This window comes from Oncorhynchus kisutch, unplaced genomic scaffold (assembly GCF_002021735.2).
Source record: "Oncorhynchus kisutch isolate 150728-3 unplaced genomic scaffold, Okis_V2 Okis01b-Okis20b_hom, whole genome shotgun sequence".
NCBI classification, from domain to species: domain Eukaryota; kingdom Metazoa; phylum Chordata; class Actinopteri; order Salmoniformes; family Salmonidae; genus Oncorhynchus; species Oncorhynchus kisutch.
In genome coordinates, this window is record NW_022261978.1 from 6,448,014 (window position 1) to 6,466,432 (window position 18,419).

The following is an 18,419-nucleotide window of genomic DNA, read 5'->3' on the forward strand; positions in this document are numbered from 1 at the left end:
CATGGCTCTATGTAGTACTGTGTGTTTCCTGTAGTCTGTTCTGGACTTGGGGACTGTGAAGAGACCTCTAGTAGCATGTCTTGTGGGTTATGTATGGGTGTATGATAGCCTAGCATAGCATTATGTCTAGCTAGCATCAGGAAGCTTGGTCACGAAAATCAGAAAAGCAATCAAATTAACCGTTTACCTTTGACGATCTTCGGATGTTTTCACTCACGATACTCCCAGTTAGCAATGTTCCTTTTGTTCCTTAAAGGTTATTTTTATACCCAAAATACCAACGTTTGTTTGTTGCGTTATGTTCAGAAATCCACAGGAAAGAGCGGTCACGACAACGCAGACGGAAATTCCAAATAGTCTTCATAATGTCCACAGAAACATGTCAAATGTTTTTTATAATCATTCCTCAGGTAGTTTTTAAAATATGTATTCGATAATATATCAACCAAGTGTGTAGCTTTTTCCATAACAGCGGGAGGAACAATGGCGGATTTACTCAATTGTGCACAACTCACTCTGAGAGCCCCCACCTATCCACTTACGCAATGTGGTCGTTCACGCTCATTCTTCAAAATAAAAGCTTGAAACTATGTCTAAAGGCTCTTGACACCTTAGGGAAGCCATAGAAAAATGAATCTGGTTGATATCCCTTTAAATGGGCAATAGGGATGCATAGGGACACAGGGGTTTCAAAATAAGAGTCACTTCCTGATTGGATTTTTCTCAGGCGTTCGCCTGCAATATCAGTTCTGTTATACTCACAGACAATATTTTTACAGTTTTGGAAACTTTAGAGTGTTTTCTATCCTAATATGTCAATTATATGCATATTCTAGCATCTGGTCCTGAGAAATAGGCCGTTTACTTTGGGAACGTTATTTTTCCAAACATAAAAATAGTGCCCCTAGCTTCAAGAGGTTATTAATTAACTGACTTGCCTAGTTAAATGAAGATACACATACATTGTGTTGTGGTGCAGAAAAGACACAGGTGTGTTATTTGTCATTGTGTTTGTGTTGTTGTGCAGGTGGGATTGTTTCGTTGCGTAGGTGTGATTGTGTTGTGTCCTGTTGTGTTATGTTATGTTGTGTTGTGTTGTGCTGTGTAGTGTCGATCCAGGTGTGATGGCAGTGTTTTGTGTTTCCTTCAGTACTGACATGTGACCAGTTTAAAGGGGATGAGACTCCTGGACAGGTGAGTTCAAAACCCAGACACCTGTGTTTTAATTAATACTTTCAAGAACTATCTTCTGATACTACAATATATGTTTTGCTATAAATGTTTTTACTCACATGAAGTCAATGAACTTCTCCTCTCTCTCAGACTGTTCCAGGTTTAGCTGGTCTCCTGTCTCTGATGAGGAACTGCTGTCTGGCTTTAAATAACTCTGGGGACGCAGCCGGAGGGAGACTGACTGGAGATGGGTTACTGGAGGTAAACCACACACACACACCACACACACACACACACACACACACACACACAAACACACACACACACACACACACACACACGCACACATGCACACCCACACACGGTGCAATCATGCATCCATGTAAACATATACACCTCGTTCACTCACTTCCTGTTTCCTGTTTCTACTTCCTGTGTGTAGAATGTCTTCACGCAGATAGACAGTTTCCTGTCTCAAGGTATCCTAAGCAACAGCCGCGAGGTGAGTAGGTTGCTCGGCGCTGTGGAGGACGCCATTAAGCTCATAGCGCCGCAGCTCAGAGACAACCACACCACCATGGAAACAGACCACACAGGTAACACACACACTCCTGAACACACACACACACACACACAAACATGCACACACACAACCACACACACACTCACACACATCCTCCTTCACCTTTCTCCTTGTCCTTGTACACAGAGGCTGAGATTACAGTGAGGAGGGGACAGACTCCGCCCATTGGGCCAATCAGCCTGGCCAATGACAACGCTCGACTGGACACCAGCTGGGAGACAGCCACCGGAAACGGGATGTACCCAGGTAGGCTACTCTTCATCATCATCATCACCATCATCACCATCATCTCGGGTCATTCCTCACAGACCTCAATTATTAAGCTATTTCTATTTATGGTAGTGCACATGTACCGCAGGTCATTGTGGACCTGTTCCCTCAATCGATGTTGGTTAATACACAAAGTAAAAGCCTCCTAGTGAATCTGTTTAGAATAACCAATCTCCTATTATTGATATATTCTAAGTATTTAGAACATCAAGTCAAAGATATCTTAAATCATTCCCCCACATTTGTGAATAAAGATCTCGTCACCACCTCTGTTGTGTACCAGTTCACCACTGGCCTGAAATAAACCCTCAATTCAGAGGTCAGGTCTTTGTCTTACGGATCCTGGATCTGCCCGTGCACTGTTTTCAGCAGTTCCTTGGGACGACAGAGGCAGGTATTGAGATCCGGCTCGAAGGACCAAATTGTACGAGAATTATGTTCTCAATGTTCATAATCCAATTCAATTAAACTACTCGGTCTGCAACCCCGAATTTGTAAGATACTGGTTGAATTAAACAGACGGAGGCCCAGCTAAAATAGTCAAAATGTTTATTCAGGAGAGCACTGGTTCGTTGTACAAAGCCTTTCATTTTATGCAGACTCCTTACGCACATACTTTCACACACAAACAGACTCCTTACGCACATACTTTCACACACAAACAGAATCCTTACGCACATACTTTCACACACAAACAGACTCCTTACGCACATACTTTCACACACAAACAGACTCCTTACGCACATACTTTCACACACAAACGGACTCCTTACGCACATACTTTCACACACAAACAGACTCCTTATGCACATACATTCACACACAAACAGAATGTATCCTACACACATACTGTCTCACTACCCAGCCGACAGAGATTAGGGAGACCTTGAGACATTGAGACGTACTCCCCCGTCCTCTCCCAAATCTCTAGTCAGATTGGCACTGAATTTGGCTCAGACAGTCTGTGTTTAGGATACTATAAAGTCTTATTGTCCAGATATATTGTTTTACCCTAATTCTGACTAAAACTACACTCACAAATATATAATTTTACTGACTAAAACTACACACATCATTAGAATAATTTCATGACTCTCATCAATTTCATACAATTATATGGTTTCAGGGTGGAATATTCTAATCATTCATTTAAACATATAAATTCCCTCAACACTAAGTACTCTAACTTTTAGTACCAATAACTTTCCAAAACTACCAATGTTGCCCAGAAATCTTGGATTCTGGATTTTCTGTTTATTCCCTCTTTATTCCTGGAATCTTCCAACCAGGAAACCTGAAAAAACTGGGGATTCTGGGAAAGGTGCAAGACTTTCTGGTAACTTGTTTCTTTCTGTGCTTCACAGGTTTGACTCTGGCTGGGTTGGTGTGTTACAAGGGAGTGGAGAGATATGTCAACGACTCCTTCCAGTACCTCACTGACACAGACACAGACACTGACACAGCAACCGCCATGGCGTCAGAGCCTAACTACCAGATCAGTTCCAAGGTGGTAACAGCTTTTGTCAGTAACCCAGCAACAGAACACCTCACCCAGCCTGTCATCCTCACCTTCAGACATCTACAGGTATAATTTAATAATATTATAATAGCTGATGTTAATATATGATGTATGTAAATATTATAGTATATTATAATAGCTGATGTTAATATATGATGCATGTAAATATTGTAACATATTATAATCGTACATCTACAGCTAGGACTTTTTCATATCCTGACAATGGCCTAACATAATCACGATGGCCTAACATAATCACGATGGCCTAACATATCGACAATGGCCTAACATATCGACAATGGCCTAACATATCGACGATGGCCTAACATATCGACGATGGCCTAACATATCGACGATGGCCTAACATATCGACGATGGCCTAACATATCGACGATGGCCTAACATATCGACGATGGCCTAACATATCGACGATGGCCTAACATATTGACGATGGCCTAACATATCGACGATGGCCTAACATATCGACGATGGCCTAACATATTGACGATGGCCTAACATATTGACGATGGCCTAACATTTCGACGATGGCCTAACATATTGACACTCTTGCTGCCTTCTGGAAATGAATAAACATTTCTCTAAGAAGTACTTAGCCTCTCTCTCTCTCTCCCCCCCCCCCGCCCCCCCCCCCCCCAAACCCAGGTGAGGGCAGAGTCATCAGAAATGAACTATACCTGTGTGTTCTGGTCGGAGGGGCGTGTCCATGAAGAGGGAGGGGCGTGGTCAAGTCGTGGCTGTACCAAAGTCACGTCTAACGCTACACACACCGTGTGTTCCTGTTCCCACCTTAGCAGCTTTGCTGTTCTCATGGCCCTCTACCCTGTACAGGTACACACACACACACACACACACACACACACCGGATGATGTCAAGATAATGCTCCTTAAGACATTAATGAGCGAGCGACGACGGACGTGGTGAATATAACTATTTGTTCAGCAATTTTGAAATGTACAGTGATAGAATTCAGAACATGGGCCGTTCTTGCAGTGTTCTCCCTCTACACCAAATCAGAACCATAGGATAAATAAAGGGAGCATATAGACAATGAAAAGCTCTTACAATATTCAATGATTACATTTCTCTAAAACAGGTTATAGGCTACATGTGCACCACCAAGTCAGAACAGTAGGTGAAATAAAGAGGTGAAAATAGACCAAATTACTAGGGTGAGGCACATTGAACACCGTTTGGGTCTTTGATGTCAAAAAAGAAACACTTCAAATAACACTCTTCTATTATAGAATGCTGTGTGTGCTGAATTTGTGTGTAGGCCAAGTGCCACCACTACTATCAGTAGCATTGTCAAAACTATACACAAAAAGTTATACAATAAGCACACCGGCCACGAACGACGTGTTTACAATCCTGCGTTGTTACAAATAGGCCAAATTATTAAGGTGAGGCACATGGGCAAATAACAGCTTAATACACAACATACACTTAAAACTACCTTCTTAGCTACAGTATACATCTCCCTTGCATATTACATCATTTATACAGCAGCACAATAGACATTTTTGGACTCATCTTATGAAGGTGGCAGGGCTTTACTTTGTGAGCAAATTTTATCATCAAACGTTGTCATCAAAGTCTGGCATTCTCTGGATTTATGGTGGGAACCCTGAAAAAAAACCACACACAGCCACTCCATTGAAATCAAGCTAAAGATTGCTTTGCATTGCTTGCAGTTAGCCACTGATTCCTTCCAAACCACTTACTGTTGGGTTAAGATGGCGCCGGAGAAGAAGACAGACGTTTTACAACCAATTGTGTTTTTTTGTTTGTTTATTTACATTGAATGACCTGTATTCCGCCATAAGCAAACAAGAAAACGCTCACCCAGAGTTGATGCTCCTAGTACCTTGGGACTTTAATGCAGGGAAACTTAAATCCATTTTACCAAATTACTATCAGCATGTTAAATGTACAACCAGAGTGAAAAAAAACTCTGGACCACCTTTACTCCACACACACAGAGACACATACAAAGCTCTCCCTCACCCTCCATTTGGCAAATCTGACCATCATTCCATCCTCCTGATTCCTGCTTACAAGCAACAATTAAAGCAGGAAGCACCAGTGACGAGATCAATAATAAAGTGGTCATATGAAGCAGATGCTAAGCTTCAGGACTGTTTTGCACAGACTGGAATATGTTCCTGGATTACTCTGATGGCATTGAGGAATACACCACATCAATCATTGGCTTCTGCCACTGACCTCGTTCATCTTTCAGTCACCCACGTGCTCCTATTTTCTGCTGTCTCAGCACACCACCACATAAAGCACTGAGCTGAAACACCTGCGTTCTGGAGCTGCATCACAGATAGCTATATTATATATTATATATATCTTTTTATATATTTTTTTTAAAAATTGTTTGCAAACTGATATGTGACTCGTATTAATGGCAAAATAAAAACAGATAATGATGGGTCAAAACTGATGTTATATATTATGTAAACTCTCTCTCTCTCTCTCTACCTCTCTCTCTCTCTACCTCTGTCTCTCCCTCTCTCTCGCTCTCTCTCGCTCTCTCTCACTCTCTCTGTCTCTCTCTCTCTCTCCCCCTCTCTCTCTCTCTCTCTCTACCTCCCTCTTTCCAGGATACATTTGAGCTGCGTCTGTTGACGTGGCTGGGTCTGTCGGTGTCTGTGGTGTGTCTGTTGTTGTGCATCCTGACCTTCTGGCTGTGTCGGTCCATCCAGGGGACACGCACCACCATCCACCTCCACCTCTGTGTTTGCCTCTTCATCGCTGACCTCGTCTTCCTCAGCGGTATCTCTCACACACAGAGCAAGGTGGGGATAAACATGTGGGGAGTGTGTGTGTGTGTGTGTGTGTGTGTGTGTGTGTGTGTGTGTGTGTGTGTGTGTGTGTGTGTGTGTGTGTGTGTGTGTGTGTGTGTGTGTGTGTGTGTGTGTGTGTGTGTATGTGTGTGTGTGTGTGTGTGTGTGTGTGTGTGTGTGTGTGTGTGTGTGTGTGTGTGTGTGTGTGTGTGTGTGTGTGTGTGTGTGTGTGTGTGTGTGTGTGTGTCAATCTAACGATGAAGGTATGTTTATCTTTATAATATTTCATTTTGAAGATTTGCTGTTGTAGGATCTTGTACCCCCTTAAGTTCCCAGGATGGCAAACAAATAACTAAAAATACAAATAACTTTTACATCAGTCAGATCTGAATTTGAGTTTGAATTAAAGTTTTTGAAGGTTAAATTGGACTTTTATCCCTTTCATCTCTCCTCCTCCCCCTCTCCTCTCCACTCCCCTCCTCCCTGTCCCCCATCTCCTCTCCTCTCCTCTCCTCTCCTCTCCTCTCCTCTCCTCTCCTCTCCTCTCCTCTCCTCTCCTCTCCTCTCCTCTCCTCTCCTCTCCTCTCCTCTCCTCTCCTCTCCTCCTCCCTGTCCCTCTCCTCCTCTCCTCCACCCTGTCCTCTCCTCTCCTCTCCTCTCCTCTCCTCTCCTCTCCTCTCCTCTCCTCTCCTCTCCTCTCCTCTCCTCTCCTCTCCTCTCCTCTCCTCTCCTCTCCTCTCCTCCTCCCTGTCCCCCCTCTCCTCTCCTCCACCCTGTCCTCTCCTCTCCTCTCCTCTCCTCTCCTCTCCTCTCCTCTCCTCTCCTCTCCTCTCCTCTCCTCTCCTCTCCTCTCCTCTCCTCTCCTCTCCTCTCCTCTCCTCTCCTCTCCTCTCCTCTCCTCTCCTCTCCTCTCCTCTCAGGGAGGATGTAGGTTTGTAGCAGGTCTCCTCCACCTGTTCTTCCTAGGATCCTTCAGTTGGATGTTGTTAGAGGGGGTTCAGCTCTACCTCATGGTGGTCCTGGTCTTCAACACTACCATAAGGTATTGGATATATTTACTGTACGGTTATAAATGATTATGCGTTCGTATATATTTAGAGTATATATTTAGAGTATATATTTAGAGTATATATTTAGAGTATATATTTAGAGTATATATTTAGAGTATATATTTGTATTATACATTTATGTTATATTAATTTAAATACGTAATGTCTGTATTTATATTATTTCCTAATCTATTATATATTTTCATTATAAACTACCGTTCAAAAGTTTGGGGTCACTTAGAAATGTTCGTGTTTTTGAAAGAAAAGCAAAATTTTTTGTCCATTAAAATAACATCAAATTGATCAGAAATACAGTGTAGACATTGTTAATGTTGTACATTACTATTGTAGCTGGAAACTACTGATTCTGTTATAGAATATCTACAGAGGCGTACAGAGACCCATTATCAGCAACCATCAGTCCTGTGTTCCAATGGCATGTTGTGTTAGCTAATCCAAGGTTATCATTTTAAAAAGGCTCATTGATCATTAGAAAACCCTTCTGCAATTATGTTATTATGAACAGCTGACAACTGTTGTTCTGATAAAAGAAGCAATAAAACGTCCTTCTTTAGACTAGTTAAGTATCTCGAGGATCAGTATTTGTAGGTTCGATTACAGGCTCAAAATGGCCAAAAACAAATAACTTTTTCTGAAACTCGTCAGTCTATTCTTGTTCTGAGAAATGAAGGCTATTACATGCGAGAAATTGCCAAGAAACTGAAGATCTCGTACAACGCTGCATACTAGTCGCTTCACAGAACAGAGCAAACTGTCTCTAACCAGACTAGAAAGAGGAGTGGGAGGCCCCGATGCACAACTGAGCAAGAGAACAAGTACATTAGAGTGTCTAGTTTGAGAAACAGACGCAGAACAGACGCAGAAACAGAAATCCTCAACTGCCAGCTTCATTAAATAGTAACTGCAAATGATGCTGGCCTTCTAGGAAAAGTTCCTCTGTCCAGTCTCAACGTCAACAGTGAAGAGTCGACTCTGGGATGCTGGCCTTCTAGGAAAAGTTCCTCTGTCCAGTCTCAACGTCAACAGTGAAGAGGCGACTCCGGGATGCTGGCCTTCTAGGAAAAGTTCCTCTGTCCAGTCTCAACGTCAACAGTGAAGAGGAGACTCCGGGATGCTGGCCTTCTAGGAAAAGTTCCTCTGTCCAGTCTCAACGTCAACAGTGAAGAGGCGACTCCGGGATGCTGGCCTTCTAGGAAAAGTTACTCTGTCCAGTCTCAACGTCAACAGTGAAGAGGAGACTCCGGGATGCTGGCCTTCTAGGAAAAGTTCCTCTGTCCAGTCTCAACGTCAACAGTGAAGAGGAGACTCCGGGATGCTGGCCTTCTAGGAAAAGTTCCTCTGTCCAGTCTCAACGTCAACAGTGAAGAGGCGACTCCGGGATGCTGGCCTTCTAGGAAAAGTTCCTCTGTCCAGTCTCAACGTCAACAGTGAAGAGGCGACTCTGGGATGCTGGCCTTCTAGGAAAAGTTCCTCTGTCCAGTCTCAACGTCAACAGTGAAGAGTCGACTCCGGGATGCTGGCCTTCTAGGAAAAGTTCCTCTGTCCAGTCTCAACGTGAACAGTGAAGAGGCGACTCCGGGATGCTGGCCTTCTAGGAAAAGTTCCTCTGTCCAGTCTCAACGTCAACAGTGAAGAGGAGACTCCGGGATGCTGGCCTTCTAGGAAAAGTTCCTCTGTCCAGTCTCAACGTCAACAGTGAAGAGGCGACTCCGGGATGCTGGCCTTCTAGGAAAAGTTCCTCTGTCCAGTCTCAACGTCAACAGTGAAGAGGCGACTCTGGGATGCTGGCCTTCTAGGAAAAGTTCCTCTGTCCAGTCTCAACGTCAACAGTGAAGAGGAGACTCCGGGATGCTGGCCTTCTAGGAAAAGTTCCTCTGTCCAGTCTCAATGTCAACAGTGAAGAGGCGACTCCGGGATGCTGGCCTTCTAGGAAAAGTTCCTCTGTCCAGTCTCAACGTCAACAGTGAAGAGGAGACTCCGGGATGCTGGCCTTCTAGGAAAAGTTCCTCTGTCCAGTCTCAACGTCAACAGTGAAGAGGAGACTCCGGGATGCTGGCCTTCTAGGAAAAGTTCCTCTGTCCAGTCTCAACGTCAACAGTGAAGAGGCAACTCCGGGATGCTGGCCTTCTAGGAAAAGTTCCTCTGTCCAGTCTCAACGTCAACAGTGAAGAGGCGACTCCGGGATGCTGGCCTTCTAGGAAAAGTTCCTCTGTCCAGTCTCAACGTCAACAGTGAAGAGGCGACTCCGGGATGCTGGCCTTCTAGGAAAAGTTCCTCTGTCCAGTCTCAACGTCAACAGTGAAGAGGCGACTCTGGGATGCTGGCCTTCTAAGAAAAGTTCCTCTGTCCAGTCTCAACGTCAACAGTGAAGAGGAGACTCCGGGATGCTGGCCTTCTAGGAAAAGTTCCTCTGTCCAGTCTCAACGTCAACAGTGAAGAGGCGACTCCGGGATGCTGGCCTTCTAGGAAAAGTTCCTCTGTCCAGTCTCAACGTCAACAGTGAAGAGGAGACTCCGGGATGCTGGCCTTCTAGGAAAAGTTCCTCTGTCCAGTCTCAACGTCAACAGTGAAGAGGAGACTCCGGGATGCTGGCCTTCTAGGAAAAGTTCCTCTGTCCAGTCTCAACGTCAACAGTGAAGAGGCGACTCCGGGATGCTGGCCTTCTAGGAAAAGTTCCTCTGTCCAGTCTCAACGTCAACAGTGAAGAGGCGACTCCGGGATGCTGGCCTTCTAGGAAAAGTTCCTCTGTCCAGTCTCAACGTCAACAGTGAAGAGGAGACTCCGGGATGCTGGCCTTCTAGGAAAAGTTCCTCTGTCCAGTCTCAACGTCAACAGTGAAGAGGCGACTCCGGGATGCTGGCCTTCTAGAAAAAGTTCCTCTGTCCAGTCTCAACGTCAACAGTGAAGAGGAGACTCCGGGATGCTGGCCTTCTAGGAAAAGTTCCTCTGTCCAGTCTCAACGTCAACAGTGAAGAGGAGACTCCGGGATGCTGGCCTTCTAGGAAAAGTTCCTCTGTCCAGTCTCAACGTCAACAGTGAAGAGGAGACTCCGGGATGCTGGCCTTCTAGGAAAAGTTCCTCTGTCCAGTCTCAACGTCAACAGTGAAGAGGAGACTCCGGGATGCTGGCCTTCTAGGAAAAGTTCCTCTGTCCAGTCTCAACGTCAACAGTGAAGAGGCGACTCCGGGATGCTGGCCTTCTAGGAAAAGTTCCTCTGTCCAGTCTCAACGTCAACAGTGAAGAGGAGACTCCGGGATGCTGGCCTTCTAGGAAAAGTTCCTCTGTCCAGTCTCAACGTCAACAGTGAAGAGGAGACTCCGGGATGCTGGCCTTCTAGGAAAAGTTCCTCTGTCCAGTCTCAACGTCAACAGTGAAGAGGCGACTCCGGGATGCTGGCCTTCTAGGAAAAGTTCCTCTGTCCAGTCTCAACGTCAACAGTGAAGAGGCGACTCCGGGATGCTGGCCTTCTAGGAAAAGTTCCTCTGTCCAGTCTCAACGTCAACAGTGAAGAGGAGACTCCGGGATGCTGGCCTTCTAGGAAAAGTTCCTCTGTCCAGTCTCAACGTCAACAGTGAAGAGGCGACTCCGGGATGCTGGCCTTCTAGAAAAAGTTCCTCTGTCCAGTCTCAACGTCAACAGTGAAGAGGAGACTCCGGGATGCTGGCCTTCTAGGAAAAGTTCCTCTGTCCAGTCTCAACGTCAACAGTGAAGAGGAGACTCCGGGATGCTGGCCTTCTAGGAAAAGTTCCTCTGTCCAGTCTCAACGTCAACAGTGAAGAGGCGACTCCGGGATGCTGGCCTTCTAGGAAAAGTTCCTCTGTCCAGTCTCAACGTCAACAGTGAAGAGGCGACTCCGGGATGCTGGCCTTCTAGGAAAAGTTCCTCTGTCCAGTGTCTGTGTTCTATTGCCCATCTTAATCTTTTCTTTTTAATGGCCAGTCTGAGATATGGATTTTCTTTGAAACTCTGCCTAGAAGGCCAGCATCCCCTACTTTATTTTATCTTGCTCTTATCTTTTTAAAATAAATGTTACCCCCTGTTACGGTTTTCTTCCTGGGAAGGAGAGGCGCACCAAAATGCAGCGTGGGTATTGGTTGAACATCTTTAATAAAGATGATAACGTGACCAATATACAAAACAAGAAAACCTGGAAAAACCTAAACTAAATGGTGCAAAACACAGAGACAGGAAACAATCACCCACCAAATACCCAAAGAAGATGGCTGCCTAAATATGGTTCTCAATCAGAGACAACGATAAACACCTGCCTCTGATTGAGAACCACTCTAGGCAACCATAGACTTACCTAGAATACTATACTAAACACAACCCCATCAAACCCCTAGACAAGACAACCACATAATCCCCCATGTCACACCCTGGCCTAACCACAATAACAAAGAAAACACAGAATACTAAGGCCAGGGTGTGACACCCCCTTTTCTCCCCAATTTCATGGTATCCAATTGTTAGTAATTACTATCTCGTCTCATCGCTACAACTCCCGTATGGGCTCGGGAGGGACAAAGGTTCTTCTTATTGTAAAACTCTGTACCTGTATTTTATGAAGCTCTTTGATTCTTCTTATTGTAAACCTCTGCACCTGTATTTTATGAAGCTCTTTGATTTTCCATCTTACTGTAAATCTTTGTACCTGTATTTTATGAAGCTCTGTGATTGTTCTTACTGTAGACCTCTGTACCTGCATGCTGTGGGATATGGACTGCCACTGACTATAGTCATCATCTCTGCTGTCACCTACCCAGATGGATACGGTACCACACAACAGTGAGTCTGACTCTGTGTCTCTAACTCTCTCTCTCTCTGTGTGTGTGTGTGTGTGTGTGTGTGTGTGTGTGTGTGTGTGTGTGTGTGTGTGTGTGTGTGTGTGTGTGTGTGTGTGTGTGTGTGCGTGTGCGTGTGCGTGTGCGTGTGCGTGTGCGTGTGCGTGTGCGTGTGCGTGTGTGTGTGTGTGTGTGTGTGTGTGTAGTAGTGAATCTGTCCCATATAAATAACCTGTCAGCTGCTGGTTGTCTCTGGACAGAGGTTTTCTTAAACATAATTATAACATGTAAATAACACCAGATAACATAATTCCAACTTTAATATAACCTTATTCTAACTATATCCACTTGGTGTGTAATCTGTTAGTTGTCTCCAGAGAAAGATCCTTGATTGAACCTAACTTAAAATGAACAGAAATATAACATGTTTTTAACCTAAATCTAATGTTATTCTCTCTGTGTCTTTGTCAGCTGTTGGTTGTCTCTGGAGAGAGGATTCATCTGGAGTTTCTTCGGCCCAGTATGCACCATCATCTTCCTTAACGCTTTCATCTTCATCATCACTGTCTGGAGGCTGGCCCAGAAGTTCTCTAGTCTCAACCCTGACCTCTCCAACCTACACAAGATCAAGTAAGGGGTGTGTGTGTGTGTGTGTGTGTGTGTGTGTGTGTGTGTGTGTGTGTGCGTGTGCGTGTGCGTGTGCGTGTGCGTGTGCGTGTGCGTGTGCGTGTGTGTGTGTGTGTGTGTGCGCGCGTGTGTGTGTTTGTCCCAAAATAAAATGTAACAATTGACATTTTCTTTTCTGCTGCATTGAAACCCCCAAAATAAAAACAGTTTTATTGAAAGTCTCCCCTACGGCTGTAAACAGAGACTAGTATTTCACAGAGAGGCTTTGTTCACTCACACTCCATAAAACAGTGAAAAATAGTTTCTCTTACAAAAAGGCCATCCATCTCCAACACCTTAATGAGTGACAGATACGAAAGCATTAACTGCAATGATACCATGTTTTACATGTCATACAACCAAGTTAATCTTTAAACCGATGTATAGCACTTGTATGTTTTCAGAATTTTTATAATGAGTATTTCTGGTTTTGAATTTGCAGCTCTGCAATTTCACTGGATGTTGGCTAGCGTCCCACGTACCCTAAAGCTTAACTTCTTGTTAATCCAGCCGCTTTGTCAGATTTCAAAAAGGCTTTACGGCAAAAGCAAACCATGCAATTATCTGAGGACATTTTTTTCCCATTGTCTCCTCATCCCCTAGGTACACTCCAAGATACTTAAAACCTCTCTTGCACCATTCCCATTGTCTCCTCATCCCCTAGGTACACTCCAAGATACTTAAAACCTCTCTTGCACCATTCCCATTGTCTCCTCATCCCCTAGGTACACTCCAAGATACTTAAAACCTATCTTGCACCATTCCAACCCTCTTGGCAAAGCCATGATCCCTCCAGACCATTTCCAATTCTGTAAAGCACAACTTTTTTCCCAATTTACCTTTCCAGAGGATACTCCCTTAATTAAACTGATCAACCATGAGACTCAAACTATCCACCTCCGCTTGATTTTTCACCAAAATAACTCCATCATCAGCATATGCTGAGAGAGGAACAGGAGGAATATCCTCTGAAAGGTTCACCACTTCAATGCGACATCTAATGCTATTTAGTAGTGGCTCTATAGTGATGGCATACAACATTCTGGACAACGAACACCGCTGCCTAATTCCTCTACACACTTTAAAAGGAGCACTGAAGCCACCGTCAACTTTCAATACTCTTTCAATGTCACCATATATCACCCTGATCATGGCAATAAAACCAGAACTGAAGCTTATAGCCTCAAAAGTGTGCCATAGGTATTTATGTTCAACTCGGTCAAATGCCTTTTCCTGATCAATTGAAATTAGACCAGCATCCAGCCCAATCGCCCTAGAGACGTCCCAAAAATCCAGATTCAGGGAAATGTTATGTTAGGATAGCGCCTAGCCACAGAAAACCATACAGACATTTTCCAGCCAAGGAGACGGCTCACAAAAGTCAGAAATAGTGATTAAATGAATCACTAACCTTAGACGATGTTCATCTGGTGGACTCCATGTTGCACAATAAATGAATGTTTTGTTCAATAAAGTCACTCTTTATGTCCAAAAACCTCCGTTTAAATTGACGCGTTATTTGAGACAATGCATTACTGAACATAACATCCGATTAAATTGCAGAGAGCCACATCAAATTACAGAAATACTCATCATAAACATTGATAAAAGACACAAGTGTTATACATAGGATTGAAGATAAACTTCTAGTTAATCCAGCCGCTGTGTCAGTTTTCAGAAAGGCTTTACGGCGAAAGCAAACCATGCTATTATCTGAGGACAGCACCCCATCAAACAAACACAGACAATCATAATTCAACCGTCAGGCGCAACACTTAACTCAGGAATAAAGATATAATTCATGCCTTACCTTTGACGAGCTTCTTCTGTTGGCACTCCAATATGTCCCATAAACATCACAAATGGTCCTTTTGTTCAATTAATTCCATCGTTATATATCCAAAATGTTAATTTATTCGGCGTGTTTGATCCAGAAAACAAACAGTTACCACTCGTGCAACATGACTACAAATATCTCATAAATTACCTTTGTCCAAACATTTCAAACAACTTTCCTAATACATCTTTAGGTATTTGTTAACGTAAATAATTGGTCAAATTTATGATGGGATGAACAACGTTCAATACCGGAGGAAAACAAAGTGTAGCGAGCATTTCTGGTCACGCGCCTCTATTAAACAGTACATTTCACTCGACCCTCGTTCTGAACAGCCGGACTTCTTCATTTCTCAAAGGAAAAACATCAACCAATTTCTAAAGACTGTCGACATCCAGTGGAAGCCATAGGAACTACAAGCAACTGCCTTAGAATTCTAGATTCCCAATGAAAAGTCTTTGAAAAGAGAATGAACTCAAAAAACAAATCCTGGATGTTTTGTCCTTGGGGTTTCGCCTGCTTAAATAAGTTATATTTTACTCACAGACATCATTCAAAGTTTTAGAATCTTCCGAGTGTTTTCTATCCAAATCTATCCAAATCTACTAATAATATGGATATCCTAGCAGTCAGTTTACTTTGGGCACGCTTCTCATCCAGACGTCGAAATACTGCCCCCAAGCCATAAGAAGTTATTACAAAGCCATCACCTACAGAGAGATGAAGTAAGCTGGTCCTTGGGCTCTGTTCACAAACAGAATCACACCCCGCAGAGCCCCACGACAGCAACACAATTAGACCCAACCAAATCATGAGAAAACGAAAAGATAATTTCTTGACACATTGGAAAGAATTAACAAAAAGACTGAGCAAACTAGAATGCTATTTGGCCCTAAACAGAGGGCAGAATACCTGATCACTGTGACTGACCCAAACTTAAGGAAAGCTTTGAATATGTACAGACTCAGTGAGCATAGCCTTGCTATTGAGAAAGGCCGCCGTAGGCAGACCTGGCTCTCAAGAGAAGACAGGTTATGTTCACACAGCCCACAAAATGAGGTGGAAACTGAGCTGCACTTCCTAACCTCCTGCCCAAAGTATGACCATATATTGTGTAAATTAATTAATTAATGCAATTCAGATTTTATTTGTGAAGTAAAACTTCTAAAACTGTCTTGCTCCGCCCTCCTCCCCTCCCATCCACCCTCCACTCTCCCCTCTCCCCTCTCCCCTCCTCTCCCCTCCTCCCTCCCCACCCTCACCCCCTCATTCCCTCCCTCCCTCCCGTCCTTCTTCCCCCCCTCCTTCCCCCCCTCCTTCCCTCTCCCCTCTCCCTCCTTCCCGTCCTCCCCCCTCCTTCCCTCCTCCTCCCACCCCCCCTCCTTCCCTCCTCCTCCCTCTCTCTCTCCAGGGTGTTCACAGTGACAGCAGTAGCCCAGCTGTGTGTGTTGGGTACTATGTGGATATTTGGAGTGTTCCAGTTCCAAGAGGAGGGGACAGTGGTCATGACATATCTCTTCACTATCCTCAACTCTCTACAGGGAGCACTGCTGTTCATCATGCACTGCCTACTGAACAAAACGGTATGGTGTGTGTGTATGTGTGTGTGTGTATGTGTGTGTGTGTATGTGTGTGTGTCTGTGTGTGTGTGTGTGTGTAACACTGTGCTCTGTTGCCCTCATCAGGTGAGAGAGGAGTATTGCAAGCTGCTGTCCTGTATCTGCACACCACAGAAGAAGAGATACTCAGATTTCAGCACTAACAACCCTTCTTCCAGCCAATCCCAGGTACACACACATACAGTGTATAGAGAGAGAGAGAGAGAGAGAGAGAGAGAGAGAGAGAGAGAGAGAGAGAGAGAGAGAGAGAGAGAGAGAGACCACACTTTCATGATGTTAACGTCCTTGTATCATTGTGTGTCCTAGGGGTCAAGGCGTACCCAGAACACAGGGGAGTTGCAGGCATGATGACATCACCAATCCCCCATAATGCACGTCTTTACTCCCGCTCCCTTTTCAGGCCTGGTCAGTAGAAAATGTGCCCTACGAGCCCGGCTGGTTAGTAAAAATGTGTCCAATGCGGACAGCAGAAAAACCCTTTAGGAACCAACTTGTCTAAGCGTGTACTAGCCCAGCTGGTCAGCAGAAAACCCCTTTTAGGAACAAACTTGTCTAAGCGTGTACTAGCCCAGCTGGTCAGCAGAAAACCCCTTTTAGGAACAAACTTGTCTAAGCGTGTACTAGCCCAGCTGGTCAGCAGAAAAACCCTTTTAGGAACAAACTTGTCTAAGCGTGTACTAGCCCAGCTGGTCAGCAGAAAATGTGTCTTAAATGTGTCTTAGCCCCAGTGATCAGTGCTCGGAATCCTTAAATTCCTCCCCTGATTAGACACTTCACATCAAACGTGATGTTAACCACTGTCTTATCAAGCGTTACGTTATCCAATCAGAAGTTAAATGATCTTCATGCCATCCAATAGGAATCCATATGATCTTTGCCATCCAATAGGACTCCATATTCGCTTTATGTCATCCAATAGGATAAGGGGGAGTAGGAAGTGACAATGATGCAATGATGTCACAGTAGTTTCATTTTCACTGACGTAACATTTACATTTCAGTCATTAAGCAGATGTTCATATGCAGAGCATCTTACAGACAGAAAATAAAGATGGACCATATGGTGTTTATGTCATCCAATCAGAATATATATGATCTTCCTGTCATCCAATAGGAATCCATATGATCTTATGTCATCCAATAGGAATCCATTTGATCTTAATGTCATCCAAAAGGAATCCATTTGATCTTATGTCATCCAATCAGAAGTTATATCCTCTTTATGTCATTTTTACAGCCACAAAACATCAGTACTATTTTACTGATCTTTTATAAATGCTTACAACATATATTTTTTTATAGTTCATAAATTGTTTGTTATAATGCTTATTCGTTATAGTATTATGATGTGTTACCATAGCAACCTCTATCAGGGCCTTCATGCACCCCAACAATCTGAAGGGACACAGAGTATGAGATAATGGCTGGTGGGTGGTCCAGAAGGGGATGAGAGGATGGCTGGTGGTCCAGAAGGGGATGAGAGGATGGCTGGTGGGTGGTCCAGAAGGGGATGAGAGGATGGCTGGTGGTCCGGAAGGGGATGAGAAGATGGCTGGTGGGTGGTCCAGAAGGGGATGAGAGGATGGCTGGTGGGTGGTCCAGAAGGGGATGAGAGGATGGCTGGTGGTCCAGAAGGGGATGAGAGGATGGCTGGTGGTCCAGAAGGGGATGAGAGGATGGCTGGTGGGTGGTCCAGAAGAGGATGAGAGGATGGATGGTGGGTGGTCCAGAAGGGGATGAGAGGATGGCTAGTGGGTGGTCCAGAAGGGGATGAGAGGATGGCTGGTGGGTGGTCCAGAAGGGGATGAGAGGATGGCTGGTGGTCCAGAAGGGGATGAGAGGATGGCTGGTGGGTGGTCCAGAAGAGGATGAGAGGATGGATGGTGGGTGGTCCAGAAGGGGATGAGAGGATGGCTAGTGGGTGGTCCAGAAGGGGATGAGAGGATGGCTGGTGGGTGGTCCAGAACGGGACGAGAGGATGGATGGTGGGTGGTCCAGAAGGGGATGAGAGGATGGCTGATGGTCCAGAAGGGGATGAGAGGATGGCTGGTGGTCCGGAAGGGGATGAGAGGATGGCTGGTGGGT

The 18,419-nt window shown here is 44.6% G+C and overlaps 1 protein-coding gene across 1 annotated transcript; it reads left to right on the forward strand.

The window, feature by feature from the left end:
* The first annotated feature begins 1,064 nt into the window (after positions 1-1,064).
* LOC109887337 (CD97 antigen) lies at positions 1,065-17,400 on the forward strand. The gene is made up of 13 exons (XM_031811569.1): positions 1,065-1,194; positions 1,324-1,434; positions 1,616-1,769; positions 1,883-2,002; positions 3,391-3,611; positions 4,209-4,394; positions 6,177-6,371; positions 7,280-7,401; positions 12,122-12,217; positions 12,685-12,843; positions 16,128-16,299; positions 16,402-16,503; positions 16,642-17,400. Exons 2-13 carry the CDS (start codon positions 1,357-1,359, stop codon positions 16,681-16,683), a joined length of 1,647 nt encoding a protein of 548 aa, XP_031667429.1. The 5' UTR covers positions 1,065-1,194; positions 1,324-1,356; the 3' UTR covers positions 16,684-17,400.
* Positions 17,401-18,419: the final 1,019 nt, after the last annotated feature.